At 32.7% G+C, this 18,443-nt stretch overlaps 2 protein-coding genes across 13 annotated transcripts in view; one reads left to right on the top strand and one right to left on the bottom strand.

Moving 5' to 3' along the window:
- Positions 1-2,264, top strand: part of LOC143229179 (acetyl-CoA acetyltransferase, mitochondrial-like) — a 69,217-nt gene extending 66,953 nt beyond the window's left edge. For all 5 annotated transcript variants that reach the window (XM_076461110.1, XM_076461112.1, XM_076461109.1 and 2 more), the window contains one exon: positions 2,019-2,264. In XM_076461110.1, the coding sequence (XP_076317225.1) occupies positions 2,019-2,139 (121 nt within the window). In that variant the 3' untranslated portion in view covers positions 2,140-2,264. The remainder of the gene's footprint in view (positions 1-2,018) is intronic.
- The window catches only part of LOC143229178 (fatty-acid amide hydrolase 2-like), an 80,617-nt gene that overhangs the window by 3,323 nt on the left and 58,851 nt on the right, over positions 1-18,443 (bottom strand). For 5 of the 8 annotated variants that reach the window (XM_076461100.1, XM_076461099.1, XM_076461104.1 and 2 more), the window contains one exon: positions 4,844-18,026. The exons of 1 other annotated variant lie outside the window; for it this stretch is intronic. In XM_076461100.1, the coding sequence (XP_076317215.1) occupies positions 17,433-18,026 (594 nt within the window). In that variant the 3' untranslated portion in view covers positions 4,844-17,432. Of the gene's footprint in view, positions 1-2,546; positions 4,104-4,843; positions 18,027-18,443 lie in introns of those variants that run through there. 2 more of the 8 variants (XM_076461107.1, XM_076461105.1) reach the window with 2 other exon arrangements.

Genomic DNA, 18,443 nt, shown 5'->3' with positions numbered 1-18,443 from the left:
AATTTTAGTATTATGTCTGATACATGACTGCAGTGGTAATAACTTTTATTTAATATGCTTCTTAACATTGTTTTTATATGTATTATTTATGTATGTGTGTGAAAACAAATTTTTTTGGATGAGAATTGTTTCATTTCATGTTTTTGTTTCCACAAGGTACTCTGTCATTACATATTGTAATATTTCTACTATGAACATGTAGCATAGGGAACTTCAGTGAATAAAGTTATTTGTAGTGAAATGGTTATCTTTTATCTCAGTACTTATTACAGCTCACTTGTTTTGTTCTCAAAAGCAATATGATTATTTTATAAATTTTTGTCAAATTCCTCCCATTTGTGTTATAACTTGTAAATATTAAATGTATGAGTGAAAATAACCTTGGTAACTGCAAAGCTTGCTGAAGGTGTCTTTATGCAAATAGTTATTGTTGTGCTTTCTGTTTATTACTAAACAAAGTTTAACAACAAAGGAATAAAAGGCAAGAGATGTACATGTATAAGTGAGTAATATGTTTTCTATTATATATTTTATATTATCCCAGCTCTCTGCACTGACCTTTGTTTATTCATAGTGATAGGGATAGGCTTTATCTTCTGCCTGTTAAAAAACATTTTGGTATATGAATATATCATGTGTTTTTATTTTCTTGTATTATTATTATGTTATTTCTTCAGAATTAGTAATTTATTGTAAATGTGCACAGGTTTCACAAAACACGTTATTAAAAAGTCCATGAATTGTATTGCTAAGTTAAAATGAGTAAAAGTAACTAACTTTCAAACCAGCTTATTTAAGTTATTTTCTCATGAAAATATGTTGTGATGTACTCCTAAATGTTTAAATCTTCATATTGGTAATATAAATAGCTGTTGGTAACATGTGGCAATATTCCAAAAATTAATTCGTTATGCTAATTTTGTAAGGATGTTGAAGAAAAACGCGTAATTTCCAAAGACTATTCACAATTTTTTTCACATATACATAAGAGTGAAAAGTATACACAAATAAATCAAACTACTTAAGATGCACAAAGTAATAAACATTGATGAAGAAATATAAGTTTTATTTTTAGAAACAAAGTACAGGCAGATTGTTTATAGCTTTGACAATGGTTCTGTTTTGCTTTATTTAGAATTAAACTCTAATTAAAACATTTAATTTCAGTTTAATTTTATAACTGTCTTATTACTATTTACTTTAACTGAACTGGGTATAAGTAATATTATACAGACTAGAATGTTTAAGCTCAGAAGAAGAGAGATTTGAGAAGTAAAAACTTGCATCATAATAGCAAGCCATAATGGTTTAAAATAAAAAGAACATTAAGATGAGATAGTTCATTTCCCAATATTAGATCAAAATCACCTATTATTTTGTAGAACTGTCTGGTACCAACATGAGTCAAAATTGATAATTAATGTTAAGTCATAGAAATACAATTCCTCCTTTGGTTAGTCAGTGTTGCTTGAAAAAGAAGGAAAAATATGTATATTTGTACTTATTTGTTAACTAAGTATATATAAATATATATTTGTATATAAATAGTTCACTAACTATTGATTGCATGAATTGTTAATAGATGATAAAACCAGTTCTATAAAACAACAGTGAATTAAATATTGCATTACCATCATTGGTCTAGGTTGTCAAATTATTATTAGGCCAGATAATGTCTGTGGCAATGAGACACTGGGGATGTAAACACACTGTTTTGTACCCTTATTTGCTTTTTTTTTTAATCTGTGCAAAGCAACTTACCAAAAGAAGCATATTATGACTTTTCTGATGTATGTTTCAACTTTTAGACTTTTCCTGTAATACATGATATATTTGTTTAAAAATTTATAGTTGCTTTTAATTGTACATATCTTAAGGTTATTATGAGGAAGGGATTAGTTTAGTGCAACTTTAAATGCCATTATTGAATAAATTGACATAAGTAAAATAACTGGAAGTAAGCTTTTGCTCATCCATTAATTTGTGTTCAAGTTTTCTCTTTTGTATTTTCATTTTAGGATGTCTGGTGCTCGGTTAGTTAACGCTCTTTCCCTGAACCTAAAGCCTGGTGAATATGGTATGGCATCTACATGCAATGGTGGAGGTGGTGCCAGTGCAATGGTGATTCAGAAACTCTGAAATTCAAGTTCTAAATCAAATCAATGCTCTAAAAGTTATATTTCATGCTACCAGACATTGCTTATATATAAAGAAGATAAAATATTTTCTTTCACAGGAAATAAAATTTTGTTTTCAAGATTAAACAATGTAGATTGTTCATTCCATGTAGAGTAAATTAATGTTGTGAATAACTGAACATAAATAATGCATAAACATATATACTAATTTAGTATACTTGCTTTTGTTTTGGTACTAACAGTATGTAGTTTACAGGTTGATGCTGATCAGTATTATTGTAACAGTCTAAATTTAATTTTCAACAGTGAAAATTAGCAAGAATAAAACAAAATTGGGAATTTGTATAAAAAAATATGTATGTATTAAAAATCATAATAATTATAGTTTTTTATTTTTATGTTCATTAAAGATTTTGCTATTAATCATACCATATTTGTTCAGGTCAAAAATCATGTGGAATTAATAGCATGTCATTTCATAATGCTTGGTTCATGTCATAGCAAAATTGTTTTTTCAAGGCTCCTTTTTTTCATTTTAAATATTTCAAGTAGTTTGAACATAGGAGACTTAGCAGTGATTATATAAATATCAAGATATAACTAAACAGAGTGCTAATAAAATAATTATTTGGGTGAGATAATTACAAAATATAGAATGAAACAAACAAGGTGAAACACTTTCGAAGTTAAAGTAAGTTTATTAACAAATGCAACGAGTAGCAAACTTACTTTAACTTGATGAGTTTTCAATTTGTTTCTGTAACTGAAGAAACCATCAGTTATGAGACCAGAGCACAGTAAAAGTAACTGTTCAGTTATATGTACATATATACGTGGATGTGTGTTTGTGGGTATATATATATTTATAGCACCACTTGTGAACTCTGACAGATCCTGAACACTCACAGAGAAAACTCCAGTCTGCTATTTCACATTACATAAGCTAACTATATTTAATTATTCTACACATTACTTTATTATAATCATGCCATGATAATTCAGTTATGCAGTTGTTTTTATAATGAAATACTAATTTATTGGGATTGACTCTGATATGTGTAACAAATTGGACAGTTTAGTTATGAATTTGGTTTTTATTTTTTTAACCTGATTTTGTTCACATTACCTGCCTTCTCAGCTTCAATTAAGAATTCATTTGTTGAGTTGATAAGTGAGCAAATATCTAATGGCAGTCTTCTCAGTTTCTAATTTACTTCAATGTGATTGAACAAAAGTTTTCTTTTATTGTTGTCAGATAGACATTGCTTAATCTTTCAGTGCTCTTTTAGATAAGGTTCATGCTTTTGTTTAGCCACAGCAAATTAAACACTTACTAAACTTTTGACCTAACCACATATAACACATTTCACAACAGCAATTGTTCCTTTACATTTGCTGCATCTCTTATCAGTATAAAAACTTTTTGAAAGAGGCTTATTATCGTATAATGCTTTATTTTGTGAACAACTAAGAAAAAAATATTTAAATTGTGAATGTTTAAAAGCTAACTGCATGAATGCTACCCAAGAAATTGATGTACATTTTGTCTATCACATCAAAATCATCTTCTTCCATTCCATTATAATGAATTAGTAAATTTAGTACTTTTTTAAACTGTTCTTGCAATTTGATGAACCACTATTTCACATTGTGACAAAGATCACCAAGCAACATTCATTATGTTGTTTGGTAAATCCATATACTTTCCCATTATATCCACAACAATAACAGCAAAAGTCATTTTATTAAGTTATTGACATAATCTATTAATAAAAATAAGTTATAAGAACATTCATTTCATATTTCTCCTTTGCAAGAATATTCTCTGAACTGTGATGTTCTGCTGTGTCACATTCACAGGGACGATGAATATGTATACTTGAATTGTTAGCTGTCATCAACTATCGTTATTTTAAGTATGTTTCAAGTCATGTAGTTGTTGATCCAATAAAGTTAGAACTGCATCTAGGACATAAGAATTAATATATTACATTAGGTGTTGTCAAAGGTGATATCTTTGAATCTTAAAACAGTTTGAAATCTACTATCAGATTAAGTTAACTCTTAAATCAAAACCTGGATAAGCTCTATGAAAAGCCTTACACAAATAACATTTCACTATTAATATATGTTAGTCTGTGTGTTGCATTATTGTGGTATTTGAATATACTGTTGACTTCTATCAACTTGTAGTATTTTTTTTCTGAATTTATTTTTCTGTATATATACAAAAGAGAACTGTTTATTTTACCTAATTTTACATTACCTTTGTTGTACATGGAACTAAATCTCATCTACTTTGCTGTGTCTATTTTCTAATTTCATTATGCAACAACTCAGTAAGTAAAAAATTCAATATTACTACATTATCAATACCTTCTCCTTCAAGGTGAATTTGTGTACATGGTGAGGGAACCTTCCAGAAAATATTCTGTAATTTCAGTTGACTTCCTTTGGGATTTGACCCTCTCAGTGTTTGCTGTGTGTGACAAACCATGAAGAGGAACAGATACAGATACTGGTGGTCGAGGGTCCAACCCTAACACACCACTGGTCTTGAATTATTGTAGATGGGCAGTCCCCCCCTCCAGGGTAAATTAGCTGGTCCATATAGGCTAGGGTAAACCAAGTACAAGTGTTGGACGTTCTCAACAGGTGTTGTGGACATTGTGTCTGATGCTGGTGTTTCGGTATAGAGCTCACAAAACCATGGTATTGCTGCAATGTTCTTGTCTGACATTGCAGTGCATCTCTTCATAGAGCTACATGATGGGTGGGGACAGTGGGCACTGAAATGTTTGTATTTTATTATAGATACCCCCATTCACGAACAAAAAAAATAAAAATAGAAAAACAGATTATCAGAAAATGACCATGTATGGACAACTCCATTATATAGTCACCAACAAAGTCAGACTAAACACCTCAATTTCTCATTCTGCATTCATTGTCTGAGAAATCTTTATGACAGATGTTCCCCCTTTTTCATTCAAAAGGGATTAGAGGAGCTTGCTGGCTCCCCTCTGTCAGTAAGGAAGCTGCACTCAGGAGACATCTTGGTAGAAACATCTTTACCACAACACACCACACTCCTCCTGAGTTTGAAGAGTATTGGTAATATACTCATCTAAGTTATTTCCCATGCTACACTGAATTCTTCAAGAGGAGTAATGGTTCAGAGGGTCTTGAAGAATATTCCTGAGTTGGAAATCCTTGTTGGTTTTTCTATCCAAGGTGTTTCTGCGGTATGCCGAATCTTCACTCACAAAAACAGAATTGTGATGCCTACTAATGTTTTGATTTTGATGTTTGCATCTCCATGTCCACCCACCACAATCAAGGCAGGTGCAGCCATATGTTCCCAATTCTCTCAGATGTTTCCAGTGTCAGTGGTTTGGTTGCTTGAAGATATCATGTTATGGTTCTTTAATGTGCTCGTTGTGGTGACAAAGATCACGATGGCTACAAGTGCAAAACTGGAACCACACTGTGTTAACTGTAGTGATTCATCACCCCTCTTACTCTAGTTCCTGTCCTAAGTAGGTAGAAGAGAAAGAGGTGCAATGCTTGAAGACTATGAACAATATCTCCTACCCAAAGCTCGGAAGTTATTGTTCTCCCTTTATCTTGGACACATGGTGATGCACTCCATTTCACTGCCACAGTGGGAGTGCAGACAGATCTTTCCAACATAGTCATTTGTAAAACATCTGAAGAGTCTTTTGCCCTCCATGGTTAAAAGATTTCACGAGTCTACATCTACTGCTCTCTCTGCACCTGCCACTCCTTCCAGTGGCTGCCCGGGTCCACTTCCTTTGGATTTGAGTTGGGCATTTCCTCGGGGTCTATCTTCTTCTCCAGCCTCGAGATGCAAAACTATTATTCATTCATGCCTTCAGTTGCTGAATCTTTGTCCACAGACAGAGACCTGCTTACTCAACCCAGGGTAGGATCCATGGAGATTGATAGACTTCCATCCAATAAAGAAAAAAATGTGGTCAAAAACAGAATGGCTTCCTGCCCCATTCTCCTCCACCTAAATAAAAATAACCACTTTGATACAGTGAAACTACAGGGTTTTTGTTTGAATATAGATTACATTAAGGATTTGATTGATTCATATCATCCTGTCTCCTTACAGGAAACGTTTCTGAAACCTGTAGATGCAGTCCCCTTTCAGCAGTTTTCTTTATACAGAAATGATAGGTTGTACGATAGACAAGTGAATGGAGAGGTGGCACTGCTAATCAATCAGCATATGCCAGCCCTATCTTTACCACTCAATGAACCCATAAAGGCCATAGCCATCCATGAGTTGTACCATCACTATTTGTTCTCTCTACCTGTCTCCTGAAGAGACCTATGATCAGTCAGACCTTGACATTCTCATTAAAGAGTTTCCATCTCTCTTTCTAATCCTGGGGGATTTTAATGGACATAATCCCCTCTGGGGTGGTGCCGATATTGATGGGAGGGGTTGTTCCATAGAACATATGCTCTTGTATCACAACCTTTATTTCTTCAATACTGGTTCTTATCCTTATTTTCATGTACCTTTTCAGGCTTTTACTGCTATTGATCTATCTACTCCTTTTCACTTTCCTCTTACTTTTCTTGGAGGTTTGACAGTATACCTCTGCCCTCTTTTGATCTAGGTCTCGGATGGCTAGGAAGTTGCTGATGCCTAGAGCATTGTCAGTACTCTCATTGATAGCTTTTCTCATGCATCTAGTGCTTCTGCTTCATCCCTCATCTTTTTAATCATCAAAGCTCAGACATAAAGATTGTCTCCTGCCTTGTCTTTATGACTATAATTGCCCTTCTACATTGGTAGAACTTGAACTTGCTCTTCATCAGTCTGACAGTACGTCAGTCAGACCTGATGATATTTACTATAAAATTATGCACCATTTCTATCCTGCTTCTCTACTGGTTGTTTTTTAACTGGATCTGGCAGGAGACTGTTCTTCCTGATACTTGACAACAGGCTATTGTCCTCCCTTTTTCCAAGCTCAGGAAAGATCCCAAGACTCCTTCAAACTACCATTCAATTACTTTGATGAGCTGTTTCTGTAAGATCTTAGAGAGGAGTGTTAATACTCATTTTGTTTGGTTTCTCAAATCAAACAACATCCTCTCATCCACTTAGTGTGGGTTTTCGACAACAGCGCTCTACTATGGACCACCTGATTCGACTCGAAACGTCAATCAAGAAAGCCTTTCTCAAGAAACAACATCTTTTGCTTATTTTAAGAAAGCTTATGATACTACGTGGAAGTATGGTATTTTGCGAGACCTCCACTCATATGGGTTGTGTGGCCATTTGCCTATTTTTATCATATATAGTATTTGTCAAGAAGATTAATACACACAAATTTCTTTTTAACACAAATATATTTTAATATACAAACAAAAACATAATACAATTTATGACAACAATTATTACTAATACTAATTACAAATGATGGTTTATATACAAGAGGTTTTGCAAACTTGCATACAATACTGATTCTTATATCTGATCTAGAACTGAATGTTTTATCAATGACCTAAGTCTGTGACGAGCAAATTAGTTCTGAGTTGATATTGTCACATCTTGCTTACTATAGCTAGTTTGATTGGCCTCACACTGCTGACTTTTCCTGGCAGTTATATTTAATGTCCTCATAGAAATACTACAATCTGAAGTAATTCACTGAAGTTGAAAGGTTTGTAATGTTCAAAATCTAGGAACGTTACTGGTCAAGTTCCATTTTTTCTTACTAAAAGTTGTTAATCACATTAATAGCTTCCTAAGCCTACAGCACACTGACCGTAGCTATCCAATAATAGTAATAATACGTGTCTTTTGGCACGTTGGTTTTAATATACCAATCACTTGAGACTAGAATATTCAAAGTCCACTTGGCAACAATGGTGTCAATCACTAATATTACACACACATGTAGTACACTGTTGATTATTACTTTCAAGAACTTTCTATAAATTCAGAGAACAGGCGGAACTTGCACAATACAATACCAACAATATATGTCACAGGCAAAAAAAAAGAAAACTATACAGAAATAAGCATAGGTATTATAACTGTATAACGGTAAATCTGTTAACTATCCAAAATGTCTGCATATTTTTAAGAAACTGAAATCAGGTTTCAGTACTTACTAGAGACAGTTTTACCATAAGGTTTGCAGGTTTGAATACCTGTCACACCAAATATGTTGTGCTTTCAGCTGTGGGGGTGTTATAATATTCGTTGATAAAAAGAGTAGCCCAAAAGTTGTGGTGATGACTAGTTGCCTTCCCTCTACTCTTACGCTGCTAAATTAGGGACGACTGGCTCAGATAGCCCTCGAGTAGCTTTTAGACATAGCTAAATGCAATAAGTATATTCCATTTTCTTTCTCAGCTACAAAACTTTTTTCCGCCAAACCACAGTATTCAGTATCTTTAGTCTTCTAAAGTAGATATTCCACTTTCTTATTTTTGATATTGTTACTCGGTTTTATGAATTTTGGCATTATCTTATTTCATTCATATCTCATTAAAAAATTATAATTGTTGAAGGCATTTTTCTAATTTAAATCTTGGTGTTGCAAAACACTTTGTCACATATCCCATTGCTAGATACATTTTAAAATTCTTTGACACTTGTATAATGTTCAATGTTAAAAATAATTTTTAAGTGTAAACTTGTTAATTTTGCTAATTACCTTAACAGTACTGATTTAATTAAGATTTAATTATGAAATTGAGATAAATAGTTGTTTTCCTTTTTTGGATGTTTCAGTGAGTAAAAAATATGAATAAATTGGAAACTACCATTTATTTATCTTCAACCTTTTTCTGTAATCATTCTGCCACATTAAAAAATATTGTCACACTAAATAAAAAAAACACTGTTTTTTTAATCTTGTGTGGATAGAATACTGAAATTATGTTGCAAATAGGATGTTTTCACAAATGAGTTATTATTAAGCACATAACTATAAAAAGAGGTTTCAATTCTGATGTTGTTGACAGAGTTTTTAATAAACTAAAAAACATACAAAAAATATTAAGTTAAAAGCATTTGCTGAGACTGTAAAAACTATGTTTGGTACTATCATTTACACCAGGCTTGTCTTGTCAAATAATGAAAATTTCTTTTTTTTAAATTCAAATATACATACCAATAAACAAAGTTAACCAAATTCTTAATGATTGATTTACTGGAAAACTCTGATATATAATGTAATTGTCAAATAGCTTACACAGAACAATCTAACAGAAATTTAAAATTCAGAATGAATGAACCCAAAAGAAATGTTAAAAATAATAATATTACTATTTCATCTTTGGCAGAACATATTAGTGAAACCTAACACACAGTTCAATGAGAAAAAACGTATTTTAGCATAACTGGGAAATTTAAATAGTATGAACATGTGAGATAATTAAATGTAAAAAAGTAAATTTAAATTGTTAAATAAGGATGATGGTCCTGATGGAAATGTCAGTAGATGGTGTGAAAGGCTTTAATATGATAATTGAACACGTGGTAATTGTATAAATAAGGGTTATTTTTGTAAAACATATATTCACGAGGATGATGCATTGATGCACATCAAAATAGGTAGAGTGTATGAGACTGTTCTTCAGTCGCATTCGGATTTTACTGATTTTTAACCTCGTAGAGTACGTTAGTTGTATTTTATCATAATTTTGAAGCTGGAAACTGTCTTACTTTTAGAATTGTGTGTAAAATAATCACTGTTTCTAAAAATTGTAATTTTTTGATATTGAATATTATACAAGTGGCAAGGAATTTTGATAACATAAGTTGTTTTAGTTACTTGCATTATTTAGTAAATTATTTTAACAAGTTTTCTTGGTGGTAACATTTTTTCTTATATCTAATAAATACTTAGTTAGCTTGCAAGATTTTACTGTACAGGTAATGAAATTTTTTGTGGCAAACAGCTAAACTAATATTAACATGTTAAACTTATCACAAAAAAATTGCAACAAACAGAAGAAACACAACATTCAATAGATATTTTATGCACAAAATTATGTAGCATTAAGTCCAATAACTTTTCATTCTAGTTAAGACATTTCAAAGTTTGAGAACAGTATCAAAATAAATCAGAATTATTAGAAAATATGTGAAACTTTAAAACAAAATGCCTTATCAAGTCTTCTCTTAAACAGGGTTTACACTTTTAAAAGAGATGAAATTTCTAAAATGAAACTTAAAAGTATAAAGTAATAGAAAAAGTTTATCCAACTTCTACTGACAGCTCAAAATCTTAGGATTTTATGAAATTTTAGAAGACATGAGAAGAACAAAAATCATGATATTCTATGATATTTTGTTACAAACCAATTACCCCCCCCCTCATGAAACGATAATATATTTTATTTGAGCAGCGAGTCTCATAAAACCTAGAAAAATCCTTTTCTTATTCACTGTTAACACAGAACTTTGTGAGAAACTGCTGAGTACACAAAAATTTGATGATATTGAACATTTGAACTTTTTCAGCAATGTAAACAATATCATCAGTGATAAACATAAACTTTCAACAAATACTTGAACACTCAACAACTTTAGTTTAAATCACTTCATGTTAATAATATCTGTGGGGACACCTATTTTGTTACAGACAGCTGTTATTCTAATTTTAAATGCTTTTCCATTTACAAAATATAAGATTTAATGAAAGTTCTTTCTTCATGTAGAAGTTATAATTTTCTTACATTGAAAATGTATTTTCAATATGTACTTACTTCCACTTGCATACCTAGCTATTCTCATTCATTACTTTCTTCTATTTGAAAAAATGTTTTTTATACCACAAGTCTTTCACTCACACTCACCCCTTGATTCATGTGGGTTAGCTTATTCTTGCACACAAATCATGAAAAAAGTCTCCATCAATAGTGTGACTTCCTCTATGCTATTTTAGCTAACTATCACCTTGTGTTTAGGTAGAAGCATAAGCACTGGTTGATGGTGGGAAAAGAAAGGTGGGAAGTGTGAATACAAGTAAGTACCTGTTGGAAATTTTCTGTGTAAGAAAATTATAACTTCTGATAAAGTGGATTACTTCTTCTCACTTACATAGGTAGAATTCCATGCTGAATAGGTGAAAGTACAGGTGCAAGGGAGAAAGTAAAAGCATCTAAAAGAAACCCTAACAAACAGGTCTTCTAATAAGAAGATTATATGTCAGAGACTGCACCACTTATGTACCATTCAAAGGATGTAGAAAAGATGTGACAGATGAGGGTGGAAAATTGTAAGGAGCACATCCCAGTAGGAGAGAAATAAGTTGGACAGCGATCCAAACTAGAATGTAATTCATCATTTCCCTGATGAACAGAATGTGAGTAAAATAAGGAATGTGCCCCAAGATCTAGAGTGGCTAGAGCATGACAGTACATAAAAAGCAAGTCAACTGCATCCAAAACTCAACTGCTACAAATCAACATCCATGTGGGGGAAGGACAAGGATCATACCAATGGTAAATCAACTACAACTTAAAACCTAACCATCAGGAAGTGACATCCAGGTAGAGGTAGGATGATGGATCCCAATAATTATGATGCTGCACTCAAAAGCTGACATAAACCTGTTCAGAGAGGGATCATCAATTTTGAGGACATCTCATCAGCTACACCACTATGATCCACCACCCCAGCAGTTTGGAATTCAAAAGTGATAAGGACTCTCTTATTTCATTGGAATAAATGGGAATCAATGTCTTGAAGAATGTTCACATAAAAGACAATGCAATAGGTGATGAGGAAACCCTATTTTGAAAAGCAGACCAAACACTATTTATTTAATTTAAGGAAAGGCAAACCCCTTCTACTTTACATATGAAGTCTATGAATTAGTACAGTACAGAATATGCATATTTATGAAATAAAGACATCACAATAAATAACCTACAAACAATCTTGTGGAATACCCCCATCTCTAGTTTATGTGGTTGTAATGAACAGTGAACATTTTGTGACCTTGGAAATTATGAAAGTGGAATTAACATGGCCTTACAGTATGGGTTTTAGTACAGTTATAAGTGACTAAGTATACCTAGATAGGAACCACTCATCACAGTATGGAAACCTTGTCAAAACATGGGACAGACCCCTTAAAAATAATATGTATAAAAAGAAAGAACACACAGTTACAGTCTCATCAAAGAGTGAAGGATGATAACAGATAAAGGACAGTACCCTGATGAATAAGAAGTAGCTACCCAAAGATAATTGAAGATGAATGTATGAGATGTAGTCCTATTGCTCAACAAAGTATCTCCAACAAACAACAGGGTTAAGGTGAAGACAACAGGAATTGATTACAGAAGGAACAAAAAGTCAATCAAATGACAATGGGGAAAGGAAAAACTCAAGAACAGAGGCATTCCTCTGTGCAAGGGAATAAAATGTGTGAAAATTAGTCAACAGAAAAAAAACTTTTAAAGCAATGAAAGAATCTGAACAAGAATAAAGGTGGGAGATAGCAAGAAATAAAATAACAAAATGGACATTCCACAGGAGCCCCAAAAATGTTGTAAAATCAACCCAAATAAAAAAAACAGCCAAGAAAACCAGATCTATGCTGGCCAGATGGGAACAGTTAAAAAGATTTGACCTGGAGTAATATGGATGATCAAAATCACCTTGGGAAGAAGACTGACAGATTAAGAAAAACTGAAGTTATAAACTGCATCTGATCTTGTATCAACAGCTGGGGTGAGCAGATGAACTGAAGACCAGAAACACAAAAGGTGACTTAGAACCAGAAAAGGAGGCAAACATTTTTAGTGAAGGAGTACACCACAGGAGGCAGAGCCACTGAAGATAAAGAGGACTGAGGGACCACTTCTTGTGAGAAAGTGTAAGTGTGTTGGGATTGGAAAGGCAATCTGCAGCTGGAACACAAAAGGCCTAGTGGGTCAATTTGAAATGAGAAATTCATTGTCAACCACAAAGGGAACAAGAATGGGTGCCCCTTTGGCAAGACATATAAGCCACCACCGTTGAATAGACAGAATGAAATTAGTGAAATCTGGACAGAAGGAATAATGTGAACTAAGGCATGTTAGACTACCAGGGTGTTAACATGGTAAGACCTTTCATCCATAGACATTGGATGAAGCCCCCCTACTGATCAACCCACACACTCCCAACTTTGGAGATGAGCATTGGATAAAAGAAGGAATTGGTAAACCTGATGACATGGAGGCATATTTAATCACCAATGCATATAAAGTTGAAGAGGGAAGAAGGAAAGTTAAGAGGAGAATCCAAAGGAACCCTAGCAAGAGACCATGGGTCATGCAGTATCCCCTAAAAAAATCACAACTGTGCTAGACACAGAGAAGTGCTTCCCAACTTCCTCCAATGCATTAGAACCTCACTAGCTGTAAAACAGTGAATTGTAATGGCGTGGGTAGCATACAGCTCCATCAAATGCATTCAAGGAGGAAAATGGATATTTCCAGCAGAGGTGGGTGATTAAAAAGACACTCCACAAATACCCAAGATAGTTAGGTAGGTAACAGGAAAACTTATCCAATTTGAAAATCCAGTCATCCAAGCTGCTTGTGTAAGAAGCAGGTAAGTACATCACAACCACCTCATTTGAGAAGGAGCTTACCAAAACCCTATGGTCAAGTAGTGGGGTTAGTAAAATCCCTCAGAATGAAGAATTCAGGTAAAACAAAGACCATCTGACCAAAGACATGTTGAACTGAAAAACTTCCAAAGGACAAGACACGAAACTGGTACCAAATCAAATGGTAAAAAAAGCTAAGAGAGCATTTCAAGAAATAAAAAATAAGAATGCATATTATGGGCATTGCCAATCCTGCAGAAATTGCCAACCTAATTCCAGTTAAAGACTACATATTAAAATGAGGAAGAACCAAGAAGTAATTGAGCTGAGAAGGACTGATTCAAAGCTTCAGTCAGATTAATCATTCACAACAAATGGAGAAAACCAGAGTTAGAACTTGAAATGCTGGACAAGGAATATGAATAAAGTACCGATAGCAACAATTCAGGATGCAACAAAAGAGCATTAGAGATACCCCATATAGTGCTAAATGCAAAGAATTAGCTCCCAAAACTGAACCATTGGAGAAAAAGAGCCAAATGTAAGTCCCTATTAGAAGTGGATGGTAAACAAATGCATCAAAACAGTGCTCCACATCAGAAGATCTCAAAAGCAAAGAAGCCACATGTAGAGAGAAAGAACCGAAGATAGCAAATTCCCCAACATGGAAGGGAGGAGAAAGAGGTTCCCACAAAAAACCCTAGATATGGGTGGAAAGCCTAAGAAAAGAGATGTGAGATAAACATTTCCTATAGGAGAGTTCGTAGCGTAAGACAAAGCTGGAGAAATAGGTAAGGGATAAAATGAACAGGATTAACAGAGACTGCCACACACACACACACACAGATGCTAAGTATGTTAAATCAAGAAAAAATCTGTTGAGCTAAGGTAAATTGAACCAAAGCCTGTGAAGTACCCTCTACCAAAAGAGACAAAACTGCTCATCATGAAACACAATGTTTAGAGGAGGAGGAAAGTATACTGTGAAATATGTATAAAAGAGGCTGATATAGGCCTAGTAGATTCCACAATATAGGCCTACGAAGGCAAGCCATAGTCATGTGGAAGAAAACTAGGCTTGGCAGTTGTAGGAAGAAGGCAAGTAACATTTGGAGAAGGCAGAACAAACCCTGGCCAACAGGGGTCCTCACAAATTAAATTAACTGTAATAAGTATAAATTATAAAAAAAGAGACAGGGTACATATAAAGTTAATATAAAAAAGTATAAAAGATAAATAATAACAAAAGCAAAACAGACATTACATTATAAAATTAAGCAAGTGTTTATTGATAATAACATATGTATGAGATGTAATGTGTTGTAGAAAAAAACAATAAAGTTAACCTAATTCATGATATACCAATAACATGAATTACAGGTAATCCTAAAATAACGAAGACCCCTGTTATCCCTAATATAATGTTATAGGACAAAGGATACAACAAAACTCTAATAACAAACCTGAACTTAACTATGGGTATTAACCAATCTAACTAAAATTATGTTACTGAACCGAAATAATTACAAATAATAATATTAACAGTATAAATATTCAAAAACCATAACAGTATAATGACTTATCTTTCCAAAGCTAGTGAACCATATTTCAAAATATGTGGGCCCCAAATTTGGTTGAAACCTGACAAAGGCCAGCTCATTGGAATATCAATTTCCAAATGAAGTAAAGCTGATATTTTCCATGTTGAAAACTGTCTCTGAAGTCAGCATAAATGTACTGATAGAAGATATATGACTTCCTAAGTAGTAACTTATAATTCAGACTTCATATTCAAAATGATCTGTAATAAAGTATTAAGTTCTGTCTGAATAGGAGCACTGCCAACTTAGAAGTGATAGATAGGTAGAATAGCAGAGAAGGAGTCACATGGGCAGATGACAGTACCATTGGTACATGACAGTTTGGTAATTTGTATGAGAGAATCAGTTACTCTATGTGAATCAATGGGTGTGTGGGAGTGGAAAGCTTGTGGCATGTAAAAACGATATGCTGATAAAGTAGTTATTTATGTGATCAGAAGTGAGGTACTTTATCGGAAATAAAGAAAATATACTATTAGTGAGCACCACATTCCTGGTAAAATGTAAAAAATAATGATGAATACATCTACCATTAGATTAGTAATGACAGCAAATATAAGCTGTTGTACATGTTCAAAAACTAGAATAACATTATATCACTCCTTTGTGGTTTCTACACAAGACTCCTTACAGATGTATAATTGCATATGCTTTATGCTTAAAGATGTGTGGATATAAATATTAAACAATTAGTTTAAAAACAAAAACCATCACATAGCACAATAAACAAACAAAAAGCCAGAAAATAAACTACAGATACATGCACAACATCACACAACAGCTGTATTAAGTTTAAAATGTAAAAAAACAAGAAAAGCATAAACAACATGTCCTTATAATTTAATGATCTCTTAATACAATATTCATACAAATACAACTAAAAACAAAAAGTCTCAGTTAAAATACAAATTATTATATAACTACATTGTAGGAAGAGAGGATAAATCTTAGTGGTGGTACAGATATTCTGTATATCAGACTTAATAAGTGTTCACAAGCCTCAAAGGTAAAAGAAAAATATTTAGGCCCACAGTATCTCACATAAAAAATTCCTATTAATTATATGTAAATAGTTTTGAGAAGGTAGTTTTCCTAATAAAACAGAATTATAAAAATAAAATTATAACAGGTTACTAACAACCAATTCACTGAGGGTAAGTAGATCTATTTCCTGAAATTGGCATCCCAGGTCTAATAATGGTCACATAGTACTTGAGTTTAATAACACCAGGATGTCTAGGTTTATGATTATTAGATAAACAGAAATGTCCTCTCCTATTACAATAAAAAACTCACCCTATATCTATCTATACTTACACACACACATACTTTTAAAGAATACACAGCAGTAATGTTAATTTTTATACCTAAGAAGAGAAAAAGCATAAAAATAGCATCTCCTTATAGTTTGCACCTTATTTTTACTTGGCAGAGCAATTATATAAACAAACTCCAACTTTATATGTATGTAAAAATGTATAAAACATAGTGAAAATCAGATTACTACATAAAGTATGCTTTAAAGTATGTGATAAATATAAAATTGAGAATTTGAAAATTTCAGCATGAAACCTGATGTACAGTACAAATTTCACTAATCAAAACTTAAAACAGAATCAAATTATTTCAAGTTTTAAAACTACAATCTTATTTAGTAAATGAAACACATATCATAAAATTGATTCATTGTAAAGTATTTTATAAACAAAAGTACAAAAATAGCTTCACAAATTTAAATGCATCAGTTTATATTACAAATATAAGAAATACATAAGCAAAATGAGACCCATCCATGCTGCATTAAGAATCTACATTATTAAAGAAATTTTGATACGGAAAAACCAGTTAATTTTAAGCCATTTAATTACTTCACTTTTCTTAATATATTTGTAAAAAAAAAAGTTTTCTTTTTTTCATATTTTTAGGAAAAAACAAAGCTGTGTGTCATAAATTCATGAAGAAAATATTTCTAATAGTTAGTTATACTCAAGGCTGTAATAGCCTTTGGTATATTTAGAAATACTTCATATCTTAAAGCCTAAGGAAAATCATGCAACTTTGGATTAAATGGCAACATATAAAACCTATAGTGTAGGACTTGGACAAACCCAACCTCCAAATATCTTCTCTAACACCACAGCCAAAGCAAGTGTTAGATGGTCACTATTTTTTCCAGCAACCACTTGGATACCCAAAGGTAGACCATTTTTACTCAGTCCTAGAGGACACTGAGTTACAGGTAACCCAAGAACATTAAATATTGCTGTGTAGCCGATAGAATATGGTTTAAATATAGATTGGTGATGAAATGGTGCTGGCTCTGGATGTGTGGGATAGAGAAATATACCTTCATCCCCAAGAAGTTCCTGAAACTCACGTTGGAGATCAGTACACATGTTGACAAACTGAGATCTTTCTTCAGAACTCCCAGCTGAATATAATTTTTCAAATATGGTCAAACCAATGGCAGGTAGTGTGTGCTTTGATAACATACACATCCACTTTAGCAACTCGAGGAAACCATTCAACTCTCCCTTTCTTTCAAGAATCTCTGAGCTAAAACTTGGTGCACCTACTGAAGCCATCTTATGGGCCCATATATTAAATGAGTGTTTCATCTTGGACAAATAAATTTTCTGTGACTTGATGCCATACATGTTTTTTAAATGTGTAATAACCTGAAATTAAGAACAGTTTTAAGTATGAGAAGAAAAAAAAAGTGCAGTGATATTTCTGCATGTCACTAGATATTCCAAAACCTCATATTTTAACAAACAGTTTCATGATCAATTTCTTGATGGAAACAAGAGAAAAATAACCTATAATTTTTTTTCAGAAAAGCTTGTACATGTATGTGTGTGTGTGTAACTGACATTATTTTACATATATACAAAATACAGTTAATGTGCAACAAAAATATTCATTTTTGGTTGCTCACAACATATGTTAGCTATATAACCATAGTTTACATGACTGAAGTTTGGAAACCTGAAAAGTTTGTGAAGTTAGTTGAGTGTAGATAAAAACCAAAAATATCCAACTAACACACAAGATGATGATAAAACATACAAGGCTTAAAATCCTAATAATTTGTT

The sequence above is a fragment of the Tachypleus tridentatus genome, chromosome 10 (assembly GCF_004210375.1).
Source record: "Tachypleus tridentatus isolate NWPU-2018 chromosome 10, ASM421037v1, whole genome shotgun sequence".
Taxonomy (NCBI): domain Eukaryota; kingdom Metazoa; phylum Arthropoda; class Merostomata; order Xiphosura; family Limulidae; genus Tachypleus; species Tachypleus tridentatus.
Note: the sequence above shows the minus strand (reverse complement) of the source record. Positions and strands in the feature narration are given on the sequence as shown.